This window comes from Podarcis tiliguerta (genome assembly GCF_965153285.1).
Source record: "Podarcis tiliguerta genome assembly, chromosome: 9".
Classification (NCBI taxonomy): domain Eukaryota; kingdom Metazoa; phylum Chordata; class Lepidosauria; order Squamata; family Lacertidae; genus Podarcis; species Podarcis tiliguerta.
In genome coordinates, this window is record NC_139542.1 from 24,559,786 (window position 1) to 24,580,191 (window position 20,406).

The 20,406-nt window shown below is 43.7% G+C and overlaps 1 protein-coding gene across 1 annotated transcript in view; it reads left to right on the plus strand.

Annotated features, from left to right (window-relative positions):
- The window catches only part of ENPEP (glutamyl aminopeptidase), a 60,909-nt gene extending 41,470 nt beyond the window's left edge, over positions 1–19,439 (plus strand). Inside the window, exons 11-20 of the mRNA XM_083398079.1 lie at positions 18–97; positions 2,274–2,413; positions 3,027–3,082; positions 5,876–6,026; positions 9,814–9,887; positions 10,563–10,667; positions 10,785–10,955; positions 11,668–11,808; positions 13,888–13,969; positions 16,402–19,439. Coding sequence (XP_083254205.1) covers positions 18–97; positions 2,274–2,413; positions 3,027–3,082; positions 5,876–6,026; positions 9,814–9,887; positions 10,563–10,667; positions 10,785–10,955; positions 11,668–11,808; positions 13,888–13,969; positions 16,402–16,539 — 1,138 coding nt within the window. The 3' untranslated portion in view covers positions 16,540–19,439. The remainder of the gene's footprint in view (positions 1–17; positions 98–2,273; positions 2,414–3,026; positions 3,083–5,875; positions 6,027–9,813; positions 9,888–10,562; positions 10,668–10,784; positions 10,956–11,667; positions 11,809–13,887; positions 13,970–16,401) is intronic.
- The last annotated feature ends 967 nt before the right edge of the window (positions 19,440–20,406 follow it).

The window sequence follows — 20,406 nt, forward strand, 5'->3', positions numbered from 1 at the left end:
CTTTTCCAAATGTTCAGCTATAGGTGGAATATCCCAGTGAAATGGTATGAGGGAGCTGACACTGATACAATATTCTACAATAAATCAAATTTAGCAGGTAATCCTCATTAGCAGGCAATAGCTGTCTATGCAATAAAGTTTATTAAGCAGTGTGCAAACATCAAGCTTCATGTTAAACATTAGTCTTTTGTGCTCCACAAGCTGGCATAGTAAATATGTGACCTGGGTAGAACCCAGCAACATTTACTGCCCTCCTACAAAAGTGTTGTGATTTGCCGAACTCATCTCCCAATCTTTTCTTGTGTGGCATGCTGCTTTTAAATCTGCTGCTTTTTCTTAACTGCTGTTGGGTTTGCTTGTTTGATTCCTTTTTAGGTTGTGCTTCTCTTATTGTGCTAATTTTGTGTAAGCTGCCTTGTGCACTTTTGTAGAAAAGTGGGGCATAGGTACTCTGAAATACCAATAATAACATGTTGGATTATGGACAGGTAAAACAGCAAAAGAATCACAAAATTATTCTGCCCAAATCCCATCAAATTGGCCCTAACTGGACAAGTGATAAGCGCCAAATTTGGGGTTAAACCACAGCCAAGAAATTGTTTGAATGTTTCATCATGAGGCCCAAATACAGAAGGTACTTCTGAAAGACTTTGCAAGGAAGCTGACTGAAAGTTCTGCACTGCTGAACATAAGATGTGTTCTAGATTTATAATGGAGCAATCAGATCATTATTTGCCAGCAGTTCACTCACACAGGAGCATTGCATGCCACCATAATAAGGGCATTGTCATAAGACTGAAGAGCTTTTGACTTGGTGGCTGAGTATGTGACAACAGAAGAGTGATAACTGTGTGTTGCAATCAAGTCTATGACAAAAGACAGGGGAGAAATCTGATTTGTAAACAGCTAAAATCCAAAGTCCAGTGATCTCTGTAGACTACTCAATAGTCAGATACATCCCTATTTAACTCAGTGTAGCTGGCTTCCAAGCAAATAGAATCATGTGGCCCCTAAAACCAATAATAAATGTTAACAAAAAACCAAAACAAAACACTGCCCCATTTATCACGGGGTGATAAATATTTCCAATTAACGTCCTGTCTGCATGTGAAAATTGCCAATTAAACTACATTTCATTAAATCAGTAAAGTTCATTTCAGCTTCTTCTTTTTCTTTTCTTTTTAAAGTCCTGTTATCACAGTGAAATGCTTTCTAAGTTGGGACGGCGAAGGTTACATAGCTAAAGAACCTTCCAAAGTGATTTTAATTAAATTGGCTCAAATTTCTTCTGAACACAGTGTGTAACTGTTGGATTTGCGTTGTCTTCAGGAGGTACTAGAACAGGAAGAATGTTGGGGGAAGTTAAGGAGAGAGGTAGCCTTGCCACTGATATATAATTCTGCTGATAACATCCAGACTTGATTACTACCATATGTTGCGTTGCGTGTGCAGCTGCCCTGGGAACTTTGGTGGGTTCATAACATGGCAGCCAGACTATTGACTGGAACTGACTGGTTGAAATGTATGTTGACAGCAGGAGTGGTCAGGGAGGAGGGTCAGCACCACACACCTGGCCTTTATCAGAGGTTATCAGAGGACTGCTTTCTCCTGTGGGAGAAGGCAGAACATGCCCAACGACCCAGCTTTTGAATGTCCAGCCAAGATGTTCCTTCTTTAACTGGCTCTAGGTCCATCTTTGTCCTGCCAACAGATCTAGTTTTCAAGTACTCTCCACCACCACCACCACTCATAGCTAGTCTTGGCTGTTTGATTATATAGGTTTCATTAATGTTTGTTGTTTTAATATTTATATGTAAGGAGCATTGTGAGAGTCACCTGAAAGGAGGAGTATGTAAGTTCATCCAACAGACTTTGATGCACACAATAAAACTTTATTCCTCTGCCCCCTCCCTCTAAAGCATCCTCAAAATCAGGATCAAAGAGTTGCGAGACCCTGTGAAGCAGATTTTGAGGGTGCATAGTCTAACACTGCTCACACCACATTGAACCTGGATAGCTCAGTTGGTTAGAGAACGGTGCTGATGATGCCAAGGTTGCATCCAACATTAATAATAAACATCTGCATTTTTTTTTTAAAAAGGGCACAGAAAGGCAAAAATGTTTTGAATGACCCATCTAATTTGACCATCACATATAATTTTGGTTCTTCCTTGTTCCAGTTCGAAACTAACATAATTTGGAGAGTTGATATATCATCTAGTCACATGTTCAGAAGTCCTTCACCACTGTTTGTTTGTTTTTAACCACCACAGGAATTACTATTACGCGACCCAACAATCCTGATCCCAATTCTTTCTTGAAAGTGAACCAGGATCATGTTGGGTTCTATCGGGTCAACTATGAAACACAAGCCTGGGATGACTTAGCCAGGATTATGGTGGCCAACCACAAGGTCAGTCTGCTGAACAGTTGCTTTATGGGATGTATAGATGTTCACTCAGGGCCAGATTGAACTAATGCAGTGCCCTAGTAGCAACAAGCACAACAGCTTCCACTGCTGCAATCATGCTTTCTTTCCACTGCTTTCTTTCCACTGCTGCAATCATGCTTTCTTTCTTTTTCTACAAGAAAGAAGATTCCACTTAAACATTAGGAAGAACTTCCTGACAGTAAGAGCTGTTCGACAGTGGAATTTGCTGCCAAGGAATGTGGTGGAGTCTCCTTCTTTAGAGGTCTTTAAGCAGAGGCTTGACAACCATATGTCAGGAGTGCTCTGATGGTGTTTCCTGCTTGGCAGGGGGTTGGACTCAATGGCCCTTGTGGTCTCTTCCAACTCTATGATTCTATAATTCTATGATTCTCTCGCTGTGTGCTGTTGGGTGCCCCCTGCACTTCCCCCCAATCCACTCTGGAGCATTGGAGGAAAACCCAGAATAGCAGACAGGGGGAGGAGAGGGAATGATGGGATGGTCAGAAGAGTGTGGTGTTGAACAGCTATGATTTTATTTCATCCTTTGGTTTTGCCACCAAGAACTCACCTGCTACTTTCCTTTTTTTCCCATAAGCAATTTAGTCTGGCGGATCGTGCTGGCTTTTTGGAGGATGCGTTTTCATTGGCCAGGTAAGCGTCATAATCAAAGGAACTCAAGTAGACATGTCATCTTATTATTTGTACCACACAACACTGAAATTTGGTTAGCCGTCATTATATTTAACTGAAGAAAAAATAGAAATTGTATTTTATAAGTATATTGTTGCAGTAACCTTTGTCCTCCCTGTCTTAAGGCTGCAATCCTAGGCATACTTCCTTAGGAGCAAAACCCATTTTTCAGTGGAACTCACTTCAGAATAGATATGCATGGGAGCAGGCAACATGGCTGAGGGACCCCTTTCATGTGATCGAATGCTTACCTGTTCTAGGAAGGGAGTGACTTAGCCCCAAAGTAGCATCTAGGACAAGAGAGATGAACCTGTGGCCCTCCAGATGTTGGACTTCAGCTTCCAGCAGCCTCAGTCAAGTGGCCAGTGATCAGAGGCAACATCTGTAGCACCATAGGGTTTTTCTTCCCTGATCCAGAATCATGGCATTCTTACATTTCACAATCAAAGCCAGGAGTAACTGACCACTGGTTAGAGTTGGAGTCTGACAGCATATGGAGGGTACCACTGATGACTGATCCTTCACAGCTTCAATAGCAGCAGATATATTGTCTCCACAGAGCCATAATGGTTTCTTAGAACTCTGGCAAGTGCCTTCTTTCCTCGTGTTTTATTATATAACTGGATCTAGGCAGGAGGTTAACTTATAATTGATTTAAAGCTGCAGCCCTGAGCCTGACGACTGCACAAAGTAACATGTTTGCACGAGACTCTTGAATCGTAGCACCTGCCCTGGTTTGCTAGATTCCCATCTAAGAGGGATAATCTCAATTCCTATCTTGCTTGTGAATATCAGACACATTGAATCAATACTCCTGACACTTGAAGGGTGGGGCGGGGGCTTCCATCCAGAAGTACCCCAGGATCAAATTGCACGCCACTGTGATGAAAGTTTGAGGAGCTTCCTGTCTATTATGACCCAGTACTGGCAATTGCTTTTGCTATGGAATGAAGCTGAAGAGCTCTTGTGAGAGTAGAACTAAGAAACTGTGTACAGAAAGGATAAATGCAGACAACTGGGGAGACTCTTCATAGAAATCTTGTAGAAAGTCAAGAGAACATAAAGGCAACTTGAAACTCGTTGCTAAATCCGTTAGGCATGGATCTGGAATAACAAAATGAAGGCAGAATCAAAGTCTGGTTCCTTAGTTGCTTGGAGCTACTCAGATGGCTGTCCAACCCCAGCCCAAAAAAGAGAGAAACAGCATTCCCCAGAGACAGATTCTCCGGCACAAACCAAAACACTGCTATCCTTCAGAATTCACGATTATCCAAATTTTGCGATACAGTTCTCTAACCAATGTTTGCAAAAATGCATGTATTAGGGGAACGTGTGCATAAAACAACTTGCAAACAACTTGTACATCAGTCAAAACTGTATATTACACATGTGTTTATTAGGAGAAATTCACACTAAAATGCTGATGACTTTTATTGCCACCCCAACACCCTTCCAGAAGTAATTTTTGGTATGGGACAAAACACAATTAATGCTGTTCAGGGATATCTATCTCACAGGCAGCAGAGGTCTTGATGTCTTTCCTGGTTCCTTTTTGCATCCTTGTTGACAGCATTCCAAATCCTGCACACAAGTGAGCCTTTTAAGCATCTAGCGCTATTGCAGGAGGAGATGAACTAATCACCAAGCATTACTGTTGTGACATCTAAAGGACAAAACGTTCTGAAATTACATTGATGCAAACCTCCATGAATTATTGCGGTAGTAACGTCTGACTTTTCTCATTCAGGGAGGGATGGGAGATGCAGAATAGGAGTCCTACTTTCTCCCCCATACTACATGCAGCATAGATTTCTCTTCCTCCTCCCACCTCCCAAAAATATGCTGGTCTGCTCTGTCATGAAACTGGGCATGCCTCCAGAGCAGGCTTTGAGGGCAATCGCTGTGTTATTACAAGTTCCCCAACAGACACAGTGCTGATCTGTTGCTTGTTTTTGATGTGCCTCGATTTAATCTTAAAGCCAGTCAACATAAACTGAATTCTCATGAGTGCCTGAAAATGTCCACGCTGAAAATGCCATATGAATGAGGAATTAAGACAGTTAAAGTCTGCCTTACTTCCTCTTTGTGGTATTTGGGAGACTGAAAGATTTTGATACATTGCCTAAAATATACATGCCTTAAATTTCCTCTGCAGTTGACATAGGCAGAGTTTCACTGGGAGTAAGAATTTATCCATCCTTGTCGCTATGCAGTTTAACCCTGTAAAGCACAGGAATTTGGAGATCCCCATAATTTGTTTAAAGGCCTTTCCCACCCCCACCTCACAAGCTTTTCAGGTCACTTTCACATATTGTTCATCATTAATTGCTTTTAAAATGCATACCCTGCTTTTTCCATGCACAAATGAGTTGCTCAAAGACTGTGACAGCCTGTGGCAAAACCTTTGCTTGATTCTAAACACTTCTGTTCAGAATGGTGCTAAGGTTAGCATGTAAATACTTAGGGGAAAGGGGCAGTGATGGCACCAGAAAATATATGGAGGGGGCATAGGCACAGAAGGGGCAAAGTATATTTCTAGGTGGGCAAGTTGTGTCCCACATGTTAAGAAAAATAACAATAGATGTTAATCAAAGGAGTTCAGCAATGGGAGGTTTGGCACTGCCCCCTCTGGTGCCACCTGCTGGAGGAGGGGAATACAGCTGCAACTATAAGCAGTACTAAATCAGATGCTTATCTAGACAGTTATACAATAAAGCAGTTGCTGAAACTTCTCATTTTTTTTTAATTTCTCAGGGCTGGACTTCTGAATTACAGTTATGCCTTGAACTTAACACGTTATCTAAAAAATGAGGAAGAATATATACCATGGCAAAGAGCCGTAGTAGCTGTATCCTATCTTAGAGACATGCTTGCAGATGATAATACACTCTATCCCAAATTTCAGGTAAGGTTCTAATGAAGTAAAGAACTATATGCCAACAATAATACTACATATTATTTATTTTTTTTAAAGAAAAGAAGGCTGTAACCCTGCTGTAATGGTTCTAGGGGTTGCTCGTGAGTAAATCGGCACCACACCTGGGTGGGTTGCCTGAGTGAACCCTTTCTGTCTGGACAGCCACTCACCCATGGCTGTCTCAATCGCTGGCAGAATCCGTCAGTGGGCATTTCTTGAACTTCTTCCAGCATAAAAGTTATTTGACGCCCAGTCTCCGCCTACTCTCCCTGCGCGGAAGCCTTCTGCGCAGGGAGGGTGTGGGCATCAGAGGACCCGTGCTCTCCCCGCTGGTCCCCGGCAAGGAGTCTTGGAGCCACCTCGCCGATTCCCCCATCTGCCCCCCTTCTCCACTGGTGCTACGCTGATTTCCTTCCCCAGAAGATGTGCTGCTTCTCTCCCTCCCGGGACGCTCTCCGGGATCCCTCTGGAGCCCTCCCTCTCCCTCTGGCTCCGATGGCAGTTCCCTGACACCTGGCTTTCATTTTCTCCTCCTAGCTACAAGTGGAGGAGTTCTCCATTTTGGTTCTTAGGAGCCAGGGGAGCAAAGAGAAAGGTCTTTCCTCCATGTGCCTCCCAGGATGCCTGTAATTATTTAAGGACAAACAAAATATGTAGCTGCTTTCTATGTATAATTAAGCAAATGTCAAGGTTGCCCTTGAAGGTTGTAGATTTAATGTTCTTCCAAGGCTGACCCTGGTAAGTATTAATACATTTCTGAATCTTCTAGTCCTGCAACACAATGTTGCAATGTGAACTGTCAATGGTCAGAGTTGGTTTGTCTGTTTTCTATACCACTCTTCATCTGAGGATCATGGGGCAGTTTACAACATAAAAACACAAAAATACATAACATAGTATGAAAGAAAAAAGAATCCCCACAAAATTTAAAAGGCCATAGATTGTTTAATTAGCTAAAGGCCTGGGAGAAAAGGAATGTTTTTGCCTGGTGCCTATAGAGATGCAATGAAGGCGCCAGGCAAGCCTGGGGAGAGCATTCCACAAATGGGAAGCTACTGCAGAAAAGGCCCATGTCAGCCAGCCAGCCATGGGGTCCTCTACATCCCATCTACATCCCATCCCCCTGGTTTTCCATTCTTTTCCACAACAGACATTCAGTGTGCTCAGGCCTCATTGGTATGTGATTTCCCCCCTTATACCTCTGAAAACATTGGTGGTGTTTTCCCAAGCCTGTGTAGATCAGCATTTGGAGTTCAACATTAGCATATATGATTTGGGGAATACATTGGGCCTATTTACACTATAAAATAATTGTGGATTTACATAGGTTTAACAATCATGGTTTCCACCAGAAGATTCTTGGAACTGTGGCTTGGTACTAGTGCTGAGTAATCCCAATATCCTCAAGGAACTATGGTTGTCAGGGTTCAGTGGAAAAGTGCATTGGCAACATTATTTGGGCAGGATTTCAAGAGCAACTGTAAACAGGGTGCTCCCATCTGCGGGCACAATGTTATTTGTGTATTTTTATTTCTGTTGCAGTCTTGATTTATGTATAAGCCACTCTTCCGCCCAAAAAAGGACCCCCAAAGTGGCATAATTCATGAAAAGCAAAAAGGGATTTGACAAAAGCCAACATCAAAACAAAAACAGACTAAAAGGTTGAGAAGCACAGAAACAGGAGCCTTCAGATAGGACAGACCTCTGGGCCAGCATGTGACTCTGGCTAAGCTCCTTTTCTATAACTTCTCCATTTCTACCAGTAGTTGATGACATTGTGGTGCTCACCTGACCTCATGACAGCTGAGATACTGCTGCATAGTGGGAAGTAGAGAGGGAAGGGCAAGCCAGCAGAGAGTTTAGCAGGTGCTGATACACTGGCAGGAATGCCAGATGGCATCAGGCAGATCACCCTGCTGCCATGCCTATCTCCCAGTAAGCAGCAGCATCTCAGCATTTTGGAGCTCAGTTGAGCACCGCCACCCTACAACGCCATCCACTACTGATCTCTACCCACCTGCTCTCCTTGTGCTGGCAGTGATCTGCTGGCATAGGGGTTGCACTGACCCAGCAGTCTTCTGGCGCAACAGTACTTTTGCGCTGGCTTAAATGCACATGCCAGCATAATGTTTTGCACTGCCAGTGCAAGGGGATTTAGTTCTGTGGTCCTGTATTTGTCCATCTGTCATAACTGGCAGATGGGGCCACTCTGATAAATGCAGAGCCTATCAGATCATTTGAATGTTTCTTAATGAGCAGTGATGTAAGAGAGAATCCTTACCAGCAGTCCTCAAGGATAGGACGACACAGGCAATACTTCTCTGGAACAGGTTCTGTTGACACAACAGAATGCAGACTTTTGTGATAACAATGGGTGAAGCTGGAATGCATGCGGTGGGGAGACTGTTTGGCCAGACACAATGACAGTGGGATGAGGAATAGCTTGCTCATTGTGCTATAGCCTCGCCCACACCCATCTGAGTGAAATTCCAACCGCTAACAAGGATCTATTGAATGCAAAGGCTTTAAGTTGTGCTCACCAATTAGTCCACAAAAAAGTAACACCTTACGTCAATTCTCTTTTCACTATTATATTACTCTCCGTAATAAGTATTGCTTTTGGTTTTTTCAAATTATAGTGGAGAGACCAGGGATTCAAGATGCTGAATCATAGAATTGTAGTCTGTTCCCACTCAGTCCCACCCATTTCAGTGAGTTTACCTGGGGATAGAGCTCCACAAACTACAACCAGGGCCTTGCAAATGCTATGTGGCGTGCCTGGCTTGTCCCCAAGCAATTTATCTGAGAACATGTTCATGGTTGGAGGATGGATGGCGGCTAACAGATTGAGGTTGAATCCTGACAAGACTGAAGTACTGTTTTGGGGGAACAGGGGGCGGGTGGGTGTGGGGGACTCCCTGGCCCTGAATGGGGTAACTGTGCCCCTGAAGGACCAGGTGCGCAGCCTGGGAGTCATTTTGGAGTCACAGCTGTCCATGGAGGCGCAGGTTAATTCTGTGTCCAGGGCAGTTGTCTACCAGCTCCATCTGGTACGCAGGCTGAAACCCTACCTGCCTGCGGACTGTCTTGCCAGAGTGGTGCATGCTCTAGTTATCTCCCGCTCTGGGGCTACCTTTGAAGGTGACCCGGAAACTGCAATTAATCCAGAATGCGGCAGCTAGACTGGTGACTGGGAGTGGCCGCCGGGACCACATAACACCAGTCCTGAGAGATCTGCATTGGCTTCCAGTACGTTTCCGAGCATAATTCGAAGTGTTGGTCTGGCTTTTAAAGCCCTAAATGGCCTCGGTCCTGTATACCTGAAGGAGCATCTCCACCCCCATCGTTCAGCCCTGACACTGAGATCCAGCACCGAGGGCCTTCTGGTGGTTCCCTCATTGCAAGAAGTGAGGTTACAGGGAACCAGACAGAGGGCCTTCTCGGTAGTGGCACCCGCCCTGTGGAACACCATCCCTTCATATGCGAAGGAAATAAGCAGCTATCTTATCTTTAAAAGACATCTGAAGGCAGCCCTGTTCAGGGAAGTTTTTAATATTTAATGCTGTATTGTTTTTAACACTTGATTGGAAGCCGCCCAGAGTGGCTGAGGAAACTCAGCCAGATGGGCAGGGTATAAATAAGTTATTGTTATTGTTATTGTTATTGTTATTTCACTCCTTTGTTCTTCAAATGTTTAAAACAAATAGTAGTGAATCCATGAAAATGTTGTTGCCCGAAGCGTCCAGTGGTCATTGCTGCTATGTCTGTTTTCCAGGCATATTTTCGTGAGCTGGTTAGACCCATCGCAAATCAACTGGGATGGGGTAACGATGGAATCCACATCAATAGGTAAATCATTTGTTTCAGGCTTGTTCTTTGAGAATTCCTTTGTATTTCTGTATTTCAAGTGTGCCTTATGTCTCCCATTTCTCTAAAGTCCATTGGTCCCTTCTCTGTTTGAAGAACAGAAGTTGCAGATAAATTTTGGGAGCCCTGTGCATAGTAATGGGATGTGAACATTCTGACTACACAATTGGAAGCAGCCAAACTCATTTGCATTACACAGTCAGTCAGTGCTAAGCAAATGATCATCTCTTTAATACTAAAACTCTTTAACAAATGCTAAGATCTTCTAACTTTCTAATGCTCCTTTTCAGGAGGCTACTTGTATGTTCCCAAAAGGGTATGTAGAATTCTCAGAATTTCACCTTGTATAGTGTAATCACGGTATAGAATGCATATATAGGCAAAAAAGCCAGGATGCAAATAGGTATTTTAAGTACACATGAAAGCTTTGGCATGCCCATTGAGAATTTTTTATATCTCCTTCCCCCTTTAGCAACAGATGCCTGTTTTTCCAAGTCCCTTCACTTTCATATATGTGGTATACAGAGCAGCTGTTTGAGAAACCTAAGCTCCAAATCCTATTGGGTGCACATATCTACTTGTACTGCTATTTTACATTACTTAATATATCATATTCGAAATGAATAAAACAGACTTTATTTCTTCTTTACTCCCCAGTCTCCTCCGTGTGACAGTTTTAGAGTTTGCATGCAGCATGGGTGACCAAGAGACTTTGAACAATGCATCTAACCTATTTAATGACTGGCAACAAGGAACAGCAAGGTGGATATCTCTCTATCTATGTATGAACTTCATTCAAAGAAGTACATGACAATCACATGCAGAATAAACTGAAAGCTGTTCCACCTCCCCTAATAGTATTGTTTTCTTAAATGTTAGCCCAGATGTAAACCTCCGCCTCTTGGTCTATCGCTATGGGATGCAGAACTCTGGCAATGAGGACGCCTGGAATTATATGTTTCAGAAGTACCAAAATACAACATTAGCTCAAGAAAAGGAGAAGTTGCTATATGGCCTGGCATCAGTGAAAAATGTCACCCTTTTGGACAGGTTTGTTTGGGATCTTACTTGTTTCCCATATAAAAGCTTTGATTAGGTGCTCTTCAGTGTTAGCTCCTGGAGCAACATACAATATAAAAACATAAGATATAATTTTTTAAGTAGTAAATTGAACCAAGCAGCATTTTTTTTAAAGCCCAGAATAAACATCATAACAAAACTAAAAGACCTGGGCAAATAAAAAAATTGAGAGTTGTTAGGAGGTCCCTATTCCGCTCTGAGCTACAAATCTCTGAGTGGTTTAACAATCAATCCTTCTTTACAAAGAATTCTGGTAATTGTAGGTCTTTTGAGTGGAACAGGCCTTCCTAACAACTCTCAGCACCCTTAAAAAAACTGCCCAGATTTCAGGAGGGGGAGCCATGACCATTTAAAGTGTAACACAGTGTTTTCAATGTATGGCATGAATGTGGCCACAGACTTTGTGCAACATCAAAGTCTATTTAGTTCACTGCCTGCCATTCACCATGCCCGTTACTCTGCTCCAGATCATTTATTGGGCATTCTGGCTTTGTAAACACAAACCGTGGGAATAGGCTCCACTTCTTCTTCCTCGTCTTCTTTAAAAAAGAACTTGTGTTTTTCTTACGAATTCATCTTGGCGGAAGCATATCTCACTGCGCAGTTTACAGCTCATTTCCCATGCAGCCCTAATGAGATACTAATCATCATGTGTAATTGCTTCATATCTGATTGCTCCTAGATTTTTAAAGAATCTCACGGATCCAAATCTCATTAAAAGTCAAGACGTGTTCACTGTCTTGAGATACATCTCCTATAACAGCTATGGCAAAACAATGGCTTGGGACTGGGTACGTCTCAACTGGGAATATTTGGTTAGCAGGTAAGTGCATAGCCTCTCAGTGCAGTTTACTCTCTCTTATGTATGAGTATGGTTGAGGGGTTGTTCTTGTTATTTTGCACTGGGAGTGGGGGAAGTATATATGTGCAATGGCTTCCATTTTACCATATCCACTTTGCCACTGAAGCTAGAAAAGTGCTGCTTTGCTCTCCCTTCTTGTGAAATCAAACACACCCTAACAATAATGATATTTGCACAATAAATCTAGGAATAGTGTTTATGCAGGACCTTCCCAAGACATTTTTGTTGCCATGCCCCAGAATCTGCAATGTCACAGACACGGCATGCCTAAAGAGCAAAACCCATGTTGGAATGAAGCTGCCAGTGGCAGACTTGGGGTCTCAAATTTCAGCAGCACCCTGTGCAATGCCAAAATCTGCCACATCCTCCCCATTTCTCACACTCCGTTCTAAATCATAGTTGTGGCATCCCCTGTGGTGCCCCCAAAGCTCCATGCCCATTGCAACCAAACCAGTTGCTCTTCCCTAAATCTGCCAAATCGAAATTAAGGGAGCCTCTGAGCATATGCATCAGAGTCTAGGGCCCAATAAAGGCCATACTGGAACAGCAGATGGAACAAACTGGTCGTGCAATGGAGACCCAGATCCTAGGGGTACAAACAGAATAGCTTTCCATTCCTATTCCTCACACTGCCTCCAGATTCCTGAATCACTGATGCTTCTGCTATGGAAGCTGTCGAACATGTTTTGGAGCAGGGTTGGAGAACCGGTAGTCTTCCAGATGCTGTTGGACTCCAACTCCCATCAGCCTCAGCCCACATGGGCAGTGGCCAAGGGTGATGGGAGTTGTAGTTCAACAACATCCAGTTCCACATCTGAACTGCAAAATATCATATTGAAATAGCATAAATAGCCAACACCGTGCTCTTCAGATGTTGCTGACTTCCAGCAAACCAACCTTGAGCTCCTTGGGGAAAAGTTGGTATATAAATGTAATAACTGTGGAGGTAAAACACAGCCACTGTGCCTAGCAGCCACTGATCACCTCACCCTCCATGAACTTTCCTCTAATGGGCAGGAGCAACACTACAGTAAGGGCATTATGGGAAATTTAAATGGCTGCTTGCCAGGGCAGGCATTAGTAGTGGTGAAGCCCTGGCTGCTGCCCAAGGATGCTACGTGCTGGTACCAAACCTGACTGGCACTGAATGGTTTTGTAGGGCAAATCTCTCTAAAAGTTCTTACTTGGTTTCATAAAAGGTACAGAGCCTTAGCAATAACTTCTAATATCCAAGTGGAAATTGTCCTAGGTCAAAAATGTGAGAAGATGCACAAAACTTCCATAATCTCGGGAGCCTTTGCTCTCTTTTCTTGAATTCGAGAAATGTATCTGCCAACAAAGAACAATACTTTGTACACCACAAAAGGGGCTCCAGAAACATGTATGCCACAATCTCTTACAGTGTGATGCTATGCCTGGCTACTCAGAAATAAGCCCTACTGAATCCAATGGGACCATATATGTGTGCATAGGATTGCAACCTTAGCTGTTAAGAGCTCCACAAGACAATGTGTTGTGATCCTAACAAAATTTACCTCCCCACCCCTCAACACACGCCTGCCATTATTATTATTAAGCAAGAGATGTGGTTTATAATGACACTTTTAAGATCTACCACTCTAAAGGCATTAGGCTACACTTTGCGCATAGCTACCACTCTAAAGACATTAGGCGGGTTTTTGTGAAGAAACAATAGGATAACTTCCTTATATGCCTATCTTTACTCTTAGGGAAAGGGCTGGATGCAAATGAGAACAACAGCTGGAAATGAAATATTTCAGAAAGCAGAGCACTGGAATTATTTATTGTTCCCTTTCCATGCACTGTTCCATGCAGCTTTAAAAATTAAAGCTGATATACTTTGTGCCAGAAATTCAAAACCTGTGGCCTTCCATATATTGTTGCATCCCAGCTCCCAAACAACAAGGACAATGATCAAAGGGGATAAGAGGTGTAAAGCAACAACATTCAGAGGGTCACCAGAACCTCGTGCCAGCTTTATCTAGATGCATCTATAACAGGCTTCTGTTATCTTTTCAGATACACTCTCAATGACAGAAACCTTGGTCGCCTAGTGTCAAGAATAACAGAAACCTTCAACACAGACCTTCAGCTTTGGCAGGTAAGGGAGCAGTCTGACCTTCCAGCTTTCCAGCTAAAATGATGATAGTCAATGTGGAACCTTCCCAACGGTCATTGGATTACAATGTCCATCATCCCGGACCATTAGTTACACACTGGATGGGGCTGTTGGGAGTCCAACAATATCTGGCAGGCATCACATTGGCTACCTCAATGTTAAACCAGAATGCCATAATGCTTCAGGATGTCTGTGTATATTGTGATAGATCTATATTGCAATCATAAATCACTTAAAGGCTGCCTGGCCAAAACTAAAGTGCCTTTCACAGACATGAGGAACACAATAGCTAACCTCTGTTTAGTGAAACCAATTCATTTGAACATTTCTGACAAGTAATAAGACTTTGGAAAATCTTTAGACCATCCACATTAATGGGGTCATTCTTGAGCCACATATATACTAAATTGGTAGGATTACATCTGGAGCCTCACTGATTTGGTAGTTTCAAAAAGATCTGTCTGCCGTCTAGGCCAGAAAGATAAGAGCTGCTTCCAAAAAACCCCCACAAAAAACAGCATTCACACAGGAATCTCTGATTGCAAGAACAACCAACATGGTAGCCTCTGGATGTTTTTGGGTCCCATCAGCATCATTCGGCATAGCCAATAGTCTGAGATGATGAGAGCTATAGTCCCATCTGGAGGGCATTACAGTGGCTATCCTTGAATTAGGGCATAACTCTGCACTTTCTCTTTACTCTTGATTACATAGACCAGCAGAACAACAGTCTATACTAGCTCTCTTTTCACTGATACACTAAAGCATAGTTTAATGCCACATGCATGATCAGAAGTGACATGCATACACTCTCCGCCTGCGGCACAACCATGAGAGGGAGGCTGAAAGCATCTCCTTCTTGTTATAAACAAACTGGAGCTCATGGTTATGCTTGAGTAGCAGGGAACTCTGGCGATTTTGAACTATGGTTTGCTAACAAGCCATGACCCATAAACCACAGCTTCACTCTGGCTTTCTAAAACAAAATCGGAGTTTAAACTAACCAGAGTTTCTGCAGGTTCAGATTTAATTATGAACTTCGGCTAGTTTTAAACAGGAAGCAAATGTTTCTCCTCATGGACAAGTGGCAAGAGGAGAGGGAAGGGGAAGCACATAAGCCTGAGCAGGCTCATTCATGTAGTACCAAGCCATGGTTTAGAATGATGCCCCTGAACAGGTCAGCTCATTTAGGCCAGGAGCTTCATTGTTTAAAATCAACCGGTTTGGATCAGGGTCAAGGCAGGAGTAGCAGGTCTAATCCTTTGCCTTTGTGCCAATTCTTCCATTTATATTTTCTCCTGAAGCTGTTATTAGCATATTTGGGGAAGGAGCAATTTAGAGTGTGGCTGTTGCATTGGGAGAAAAGGTTATAACAGTCCCCGCCCAACCCCCCATGCTGCAGCTCCTGTCTCAACTGGAGACTCCCATAGCAGTGTTTGTTTCTTTCTTCCAAGAAAGAAAATACAGTCATACCTCAGGTTACAGACGCTTCAGGTTGCACGTTTTCGGGTTACGGACGCGCCGAAACCCGGAAGTACCGGAACGGGTTACTTCCGGGTTTCGGTGCTCGCGCACGCACAGAATCACTAAGTTGAACTTTGCACACGCGCAGAAGTGCCAAATCGCAACCTGCGTGTGCGCAGACGCGGCGCTTTGGGTTGCGAACGTGCCTCCCGCACGCACCACGTTTGCAACCCAAGCATCCACTGTAGTAAAAGGTAAAGGTAAAGGTACCCCTGCCCATACGGGCCAGTCTTGACAGACTCTAGGGTTGTGTGCCCATCTCACTCAATAGGCCAAGGGCCAGCACTGTCCGGAGACACTTCTGGGTCACGTGGCCAGAGCCGCACACGGAAACGCCGTTTACCTTCCCGCTAGTAAGCGGTCCCTATTTATCTACTTGCACCCGGGAGTGCTTTCGAACTGCTAGGTTGGCAGGCGCTGGGACCGAACAACGGGAGCGCACCCCGCTGTGGGGATTTGAACCGCCAACCTTTCGATCGGCAAGCCCTAGGCACTGAGGCTTTTACCCACAGCGCCACCCGCGTCCCTTTTACTGTACTGTAGTAGGAAGTTCCAAATCAGTCACTGAACACCTTGGATTGTGTCGTTTGTCGCCAGACACAGTGGCAGAAAGAGGGTTACAACATGATAAAATGAGATGATCTGATCCGCAGCTCTGATCCACACTGCAGGTGTAGCCATGTCCTTCTGTCATTCATTCTGTGGCTCAGATGCATATCACCCAAGCCAATGGTTGCAAAGCCCAGTTTCAGATTGCACAGGGCAGCTGTATATTCACATGTATCTGATATGCAGACCCGAGATAAGTTAGACAATTATTCATCTTCTAGCAAACTAGTTTTATCATGCAAATGACTGCACATGGTTGTTGTTGTTGTTTTTTTCTTAAGATGGAAAACTTCTTTGAGAAATATCCTAATGCTGGAGCTGGAGCATCATCCAGGACTCAGAGTATTGAAACAGTGAAGAGCAACATTGAATGGTTAAAGCGATACCGAGAAGAGATTGCAGCGTGGTTTCCGAATTAGACTTGATCATCCTCTGTACCTTAAACAAATCTTTAGGACTTTCAAAGTACAGCAAAATGAGGATTTGTAGAAATCCTGCTTTCAGACCCTGATCAGGCTGCCAGTTCTGTCGCAAGGAAACAACACGGGGATAGAGTAATTTATTGAAATGTATTTTCAAATAAGCCAGACGGCAATGCTAGCTCCTCAAAACACTGAATGTCCATTAATACATTTGTTCTCCTTTTAGTGGGGCTACTTATAGAGTGAAAAATTATCATGCTCACAGAGCTCATTAGATTACCCTAGTCCTCTTTGTGAGGATCACTGGTGTGTGTACTTACCACACATAGACGCACACTCCTTTGAAAACGAGTCCTTTGTTTATCCCAAACCCACATTATTCCATGTACTCAGGGCACCCTTCCAAACGAACCTTCACAGCGATCCATTCCAAATCTAGAATTTTTGCCTCTGGCTCTCCTGAGGAAAATTAGATGAGGAACTTTCTCTCCCTCAGAGGACGTTCATGCTTTGTAAAAAACCATCCTCAAACACATTGTCCTCCACTGTATATACAGGTAGCCTGTTATTTCCAATCATTTGCAGCATTTTGTAATGATAGCAGGGCAGTGAAATGACACTGCAAAGCAGACTGTGGTATCTGCGTGTTGCCCAAGTGACCCTGGCGAAGCCATAGCTCTTTGGGAGGGTACCTGGTCTGCATACAGAAGGTCTCACATCCAAGAATTTCAGGCCCAAATGTAACATGCAGTCAAATTACATAGCAGACAGCTATGTATCTTGTTTTTCCTTAGCTAGTTACAGGTGTGGGAGAGCCCTCTAAAGGCAGTGTGTGGCAAGGGGTAGCTTCTCCCTTAATGCACAGACCAACTAAGATTAGAATGGAGATCGCCCGTCCCCACAAGACTTAGGTACCAAAAGCAATCCCCCCCCCCAAGGCAGCCTTAACTGACCTTGTGCCCTTCCACCAGCCCCAGCCAGTATGAGCACTGTGTTATGGTGGTTCCAATCCTACCCACACAGCCATGTCCGGAGAGCGCAAGTGTTGCACATTGTTCATTCTGCACCTGCAAGGAGTTGATCCTTCAGCGTGGTGGCTCCTATGCGTTGGAACTCCCTGCCCATTGATATAAGGCAAACATTTTCACCATCCTGCTTTCAGTGCCTGCTATAAACTTTCTTTTGTTTGCTCAAGTGAGCCTATCCAGAACTGTAAATTTGGCATGTATTTTAACATGTGATTTTATTTTCTAATGTATATCTTTGAAAAACTGCTCATTTAATTTTTTTTTTTTAAATGTTAAGCTGGTTGTTTTGGGTTTTTTTCAGTATCTGGTTGCATCAGTAATTTTAAGGGCATATTTTATATTTTATAATTTACCTGTTAAACAAACAAACAAACAAACATCTGGAGGGCACCAGATTAGTGAAAGCATTTCTGAAATTTCCAGTCCAGCACAGGAATGGAAAACCTCCTTTTCCTGCATGCCGCTCTCACAGTGAAAATTAGGCTTCCCCACCCAATTAAGTAATGAAGGAAAAATAGACTGCCTGCTATGTATTAAGTCAGGGCAAGCCAACATTGTGCCCTCTGGATGTTCTTCGCCTGCGTCTCCCATCACCCCTGATGCTTGGCCATGCTGCTGGCAACAGTAGTGACCAGCAGGGAAACGCAGGTAGTGGGGTGCTGCTCACCTGGCGTCCCAGTACTGCACATTGCTGCCACTTACTGAGAGTCATAGAATTATAGAGTTGGAAGGGACCACGAGGGCCATCTAGTCCAACCGCCTGCAATGCAGGAATCTTTTGCCCAACGTGGGGCTCGAACCCACAAACCTGAGATTAAGAGTCCTGTGCTCTACCAACTGAGCTATCCCAGGCCCACTGGGAGGGGGAAGGCAGCAGGGGGCTCACTACAGCGTGGCTGCTGTGCACACACCAAGTTCCCAACTTGGGACGCTTAAACTAATTCATGCTTGATGGTACCGGCTCTTGTGTGTGCCTGCTTATTACCCATAAACTCCTTAGCATTCTGGGTCCTTAAGAAAGCAGAGAGAGAGAGAGAGAGAGAATACGTTAACAAGGAAAATGTAACACTTTGGCTGCAAAACCTTATGCATTTTCTGGAGAACCCAATGCCGGTATCAAAAGCAGCTAGTTTGGAAGCACCTTAGGGGCATAGCTGTCAACCTTCCCTTTTTCTTGTGGGAAATTCCCTTATTCCAGCACCGTTTTCCACTGCTTCCCGTTGCTATCCCGGATTGTTAGATATCCTGTAGACTGTCCCCAGGACAGGTGAGGCTGCTGATCCCTTATTTTCAAATCTGAAAGTTGACAGCTATGCTTAGGGGTCACTCACAGCCGGACCACACAGTCCATCAACTCTATCGTGCTGGTCCTTGAAAAAAGAATTTTTCTAATTCTTATAACCAACTCTCTCATGGTTCTAAATGTCCAAAGCCAATGTTGTGTACACAAATTTGCTAGAAGGGGCGGGAAACACCATAATGAGCAGTAGTAAAAATCAAATTAGTAAACAAAGGCAGGAATTAACTAACATGGGTGAAGAATGCAAAATGTCTAGTCAGTTTTCATCATGATGTAGGAAGAGCAGCCCCTAGTGGCAAAGAGAAGTCATTACAGATAAATGTTCAATTATGCACTAGGAACTGTCGTGGCCATTTGTTGTCCGATTTTCTACAAGCCACTAATCAGAGTCATATAATGTGATACTTAGCACTGTAGTGTTTTATCGTGAATCCATTTTTTCCATCCTAGCCAGAATTCCAGAGTGTCCCAATCAAACTAATCCATTTCGGGTCTCCATTTGGTTAAATATATGCCTGTATAGATATCCATGACAATAAAGAATCCTGTGTTTGTTCACTTGTTTTAAAGTTCTGACCTGGGTGTCTATTATTTCTGAGTGCACCAAAAATAGCATTGGCAAATACAGACAAATAGACATAGCCCAATACTCCCTGCAATCCAGCAAATTCTCCCCAAATGGTCACACCTCTAAATGAAGCAGGGTTCACCTGCTCCCCGGGTCTCATCCCATCTATTGGCATCAGCGATGCCACAAGAACTGAGAAAATAAAGGGGCTTTTGGCCTGGTGTCTCAACCCACACTTTGACACAGGGAAGTAAGCAATTTCCTTACCAGTCATATCTTGCTTTGATTATAGAAAGGCAGCTGAATTTTGGTAGATGAAACTCAGTGTTGATTTTCCTGTGGGCTTCCTAACAGAGGATCTCTGTCAGCTAGCACTGGTGATTATTCTCACCAGCCAGTAGCAGAAAATGGACATAAGAGCCTGCTGGATCAGATCAATAGACCTACCTAGTCCATCACTCAGTTTTCACAGCAGCCAATGGGAAGCCCACGAGAAGGAGCTGAGCACAATAGAAATCTCCCCACTCTTAGCAACTAGTACTCAGAGATGTACCAGGTCATCATTACAGTGGTACCTCAGGTTACAGACGCTTCAGGTTACAGACTCCGCTAACCCAGAAATGTTACCTCAGGTTAATAACTTTGCTTCAGGGTGAGAACAGAAATTGTGCAACGACGGTGCGGCAGCAGCAGGAGGCCCCATTAGCTAAAGTGGTACCTCAGGTTAAGAACAGTTGCAGGTTAAGAACGGGCCTCTGGAACCAATTAAATTCTTAACCCGAGGTACCACTGTACTTCATCAAAACATAAACAAACAAAAAAAACCAATTAGATAAGAGGGCTTTTTCTCGGTGGGAAGGGTATGCGCGCGCACACACACACACACACACACACACACACTTACTCTCTCTCACACACACATATATACACACTGACTACACCCATAGTTCTTCTGCTGTGGTTCCATG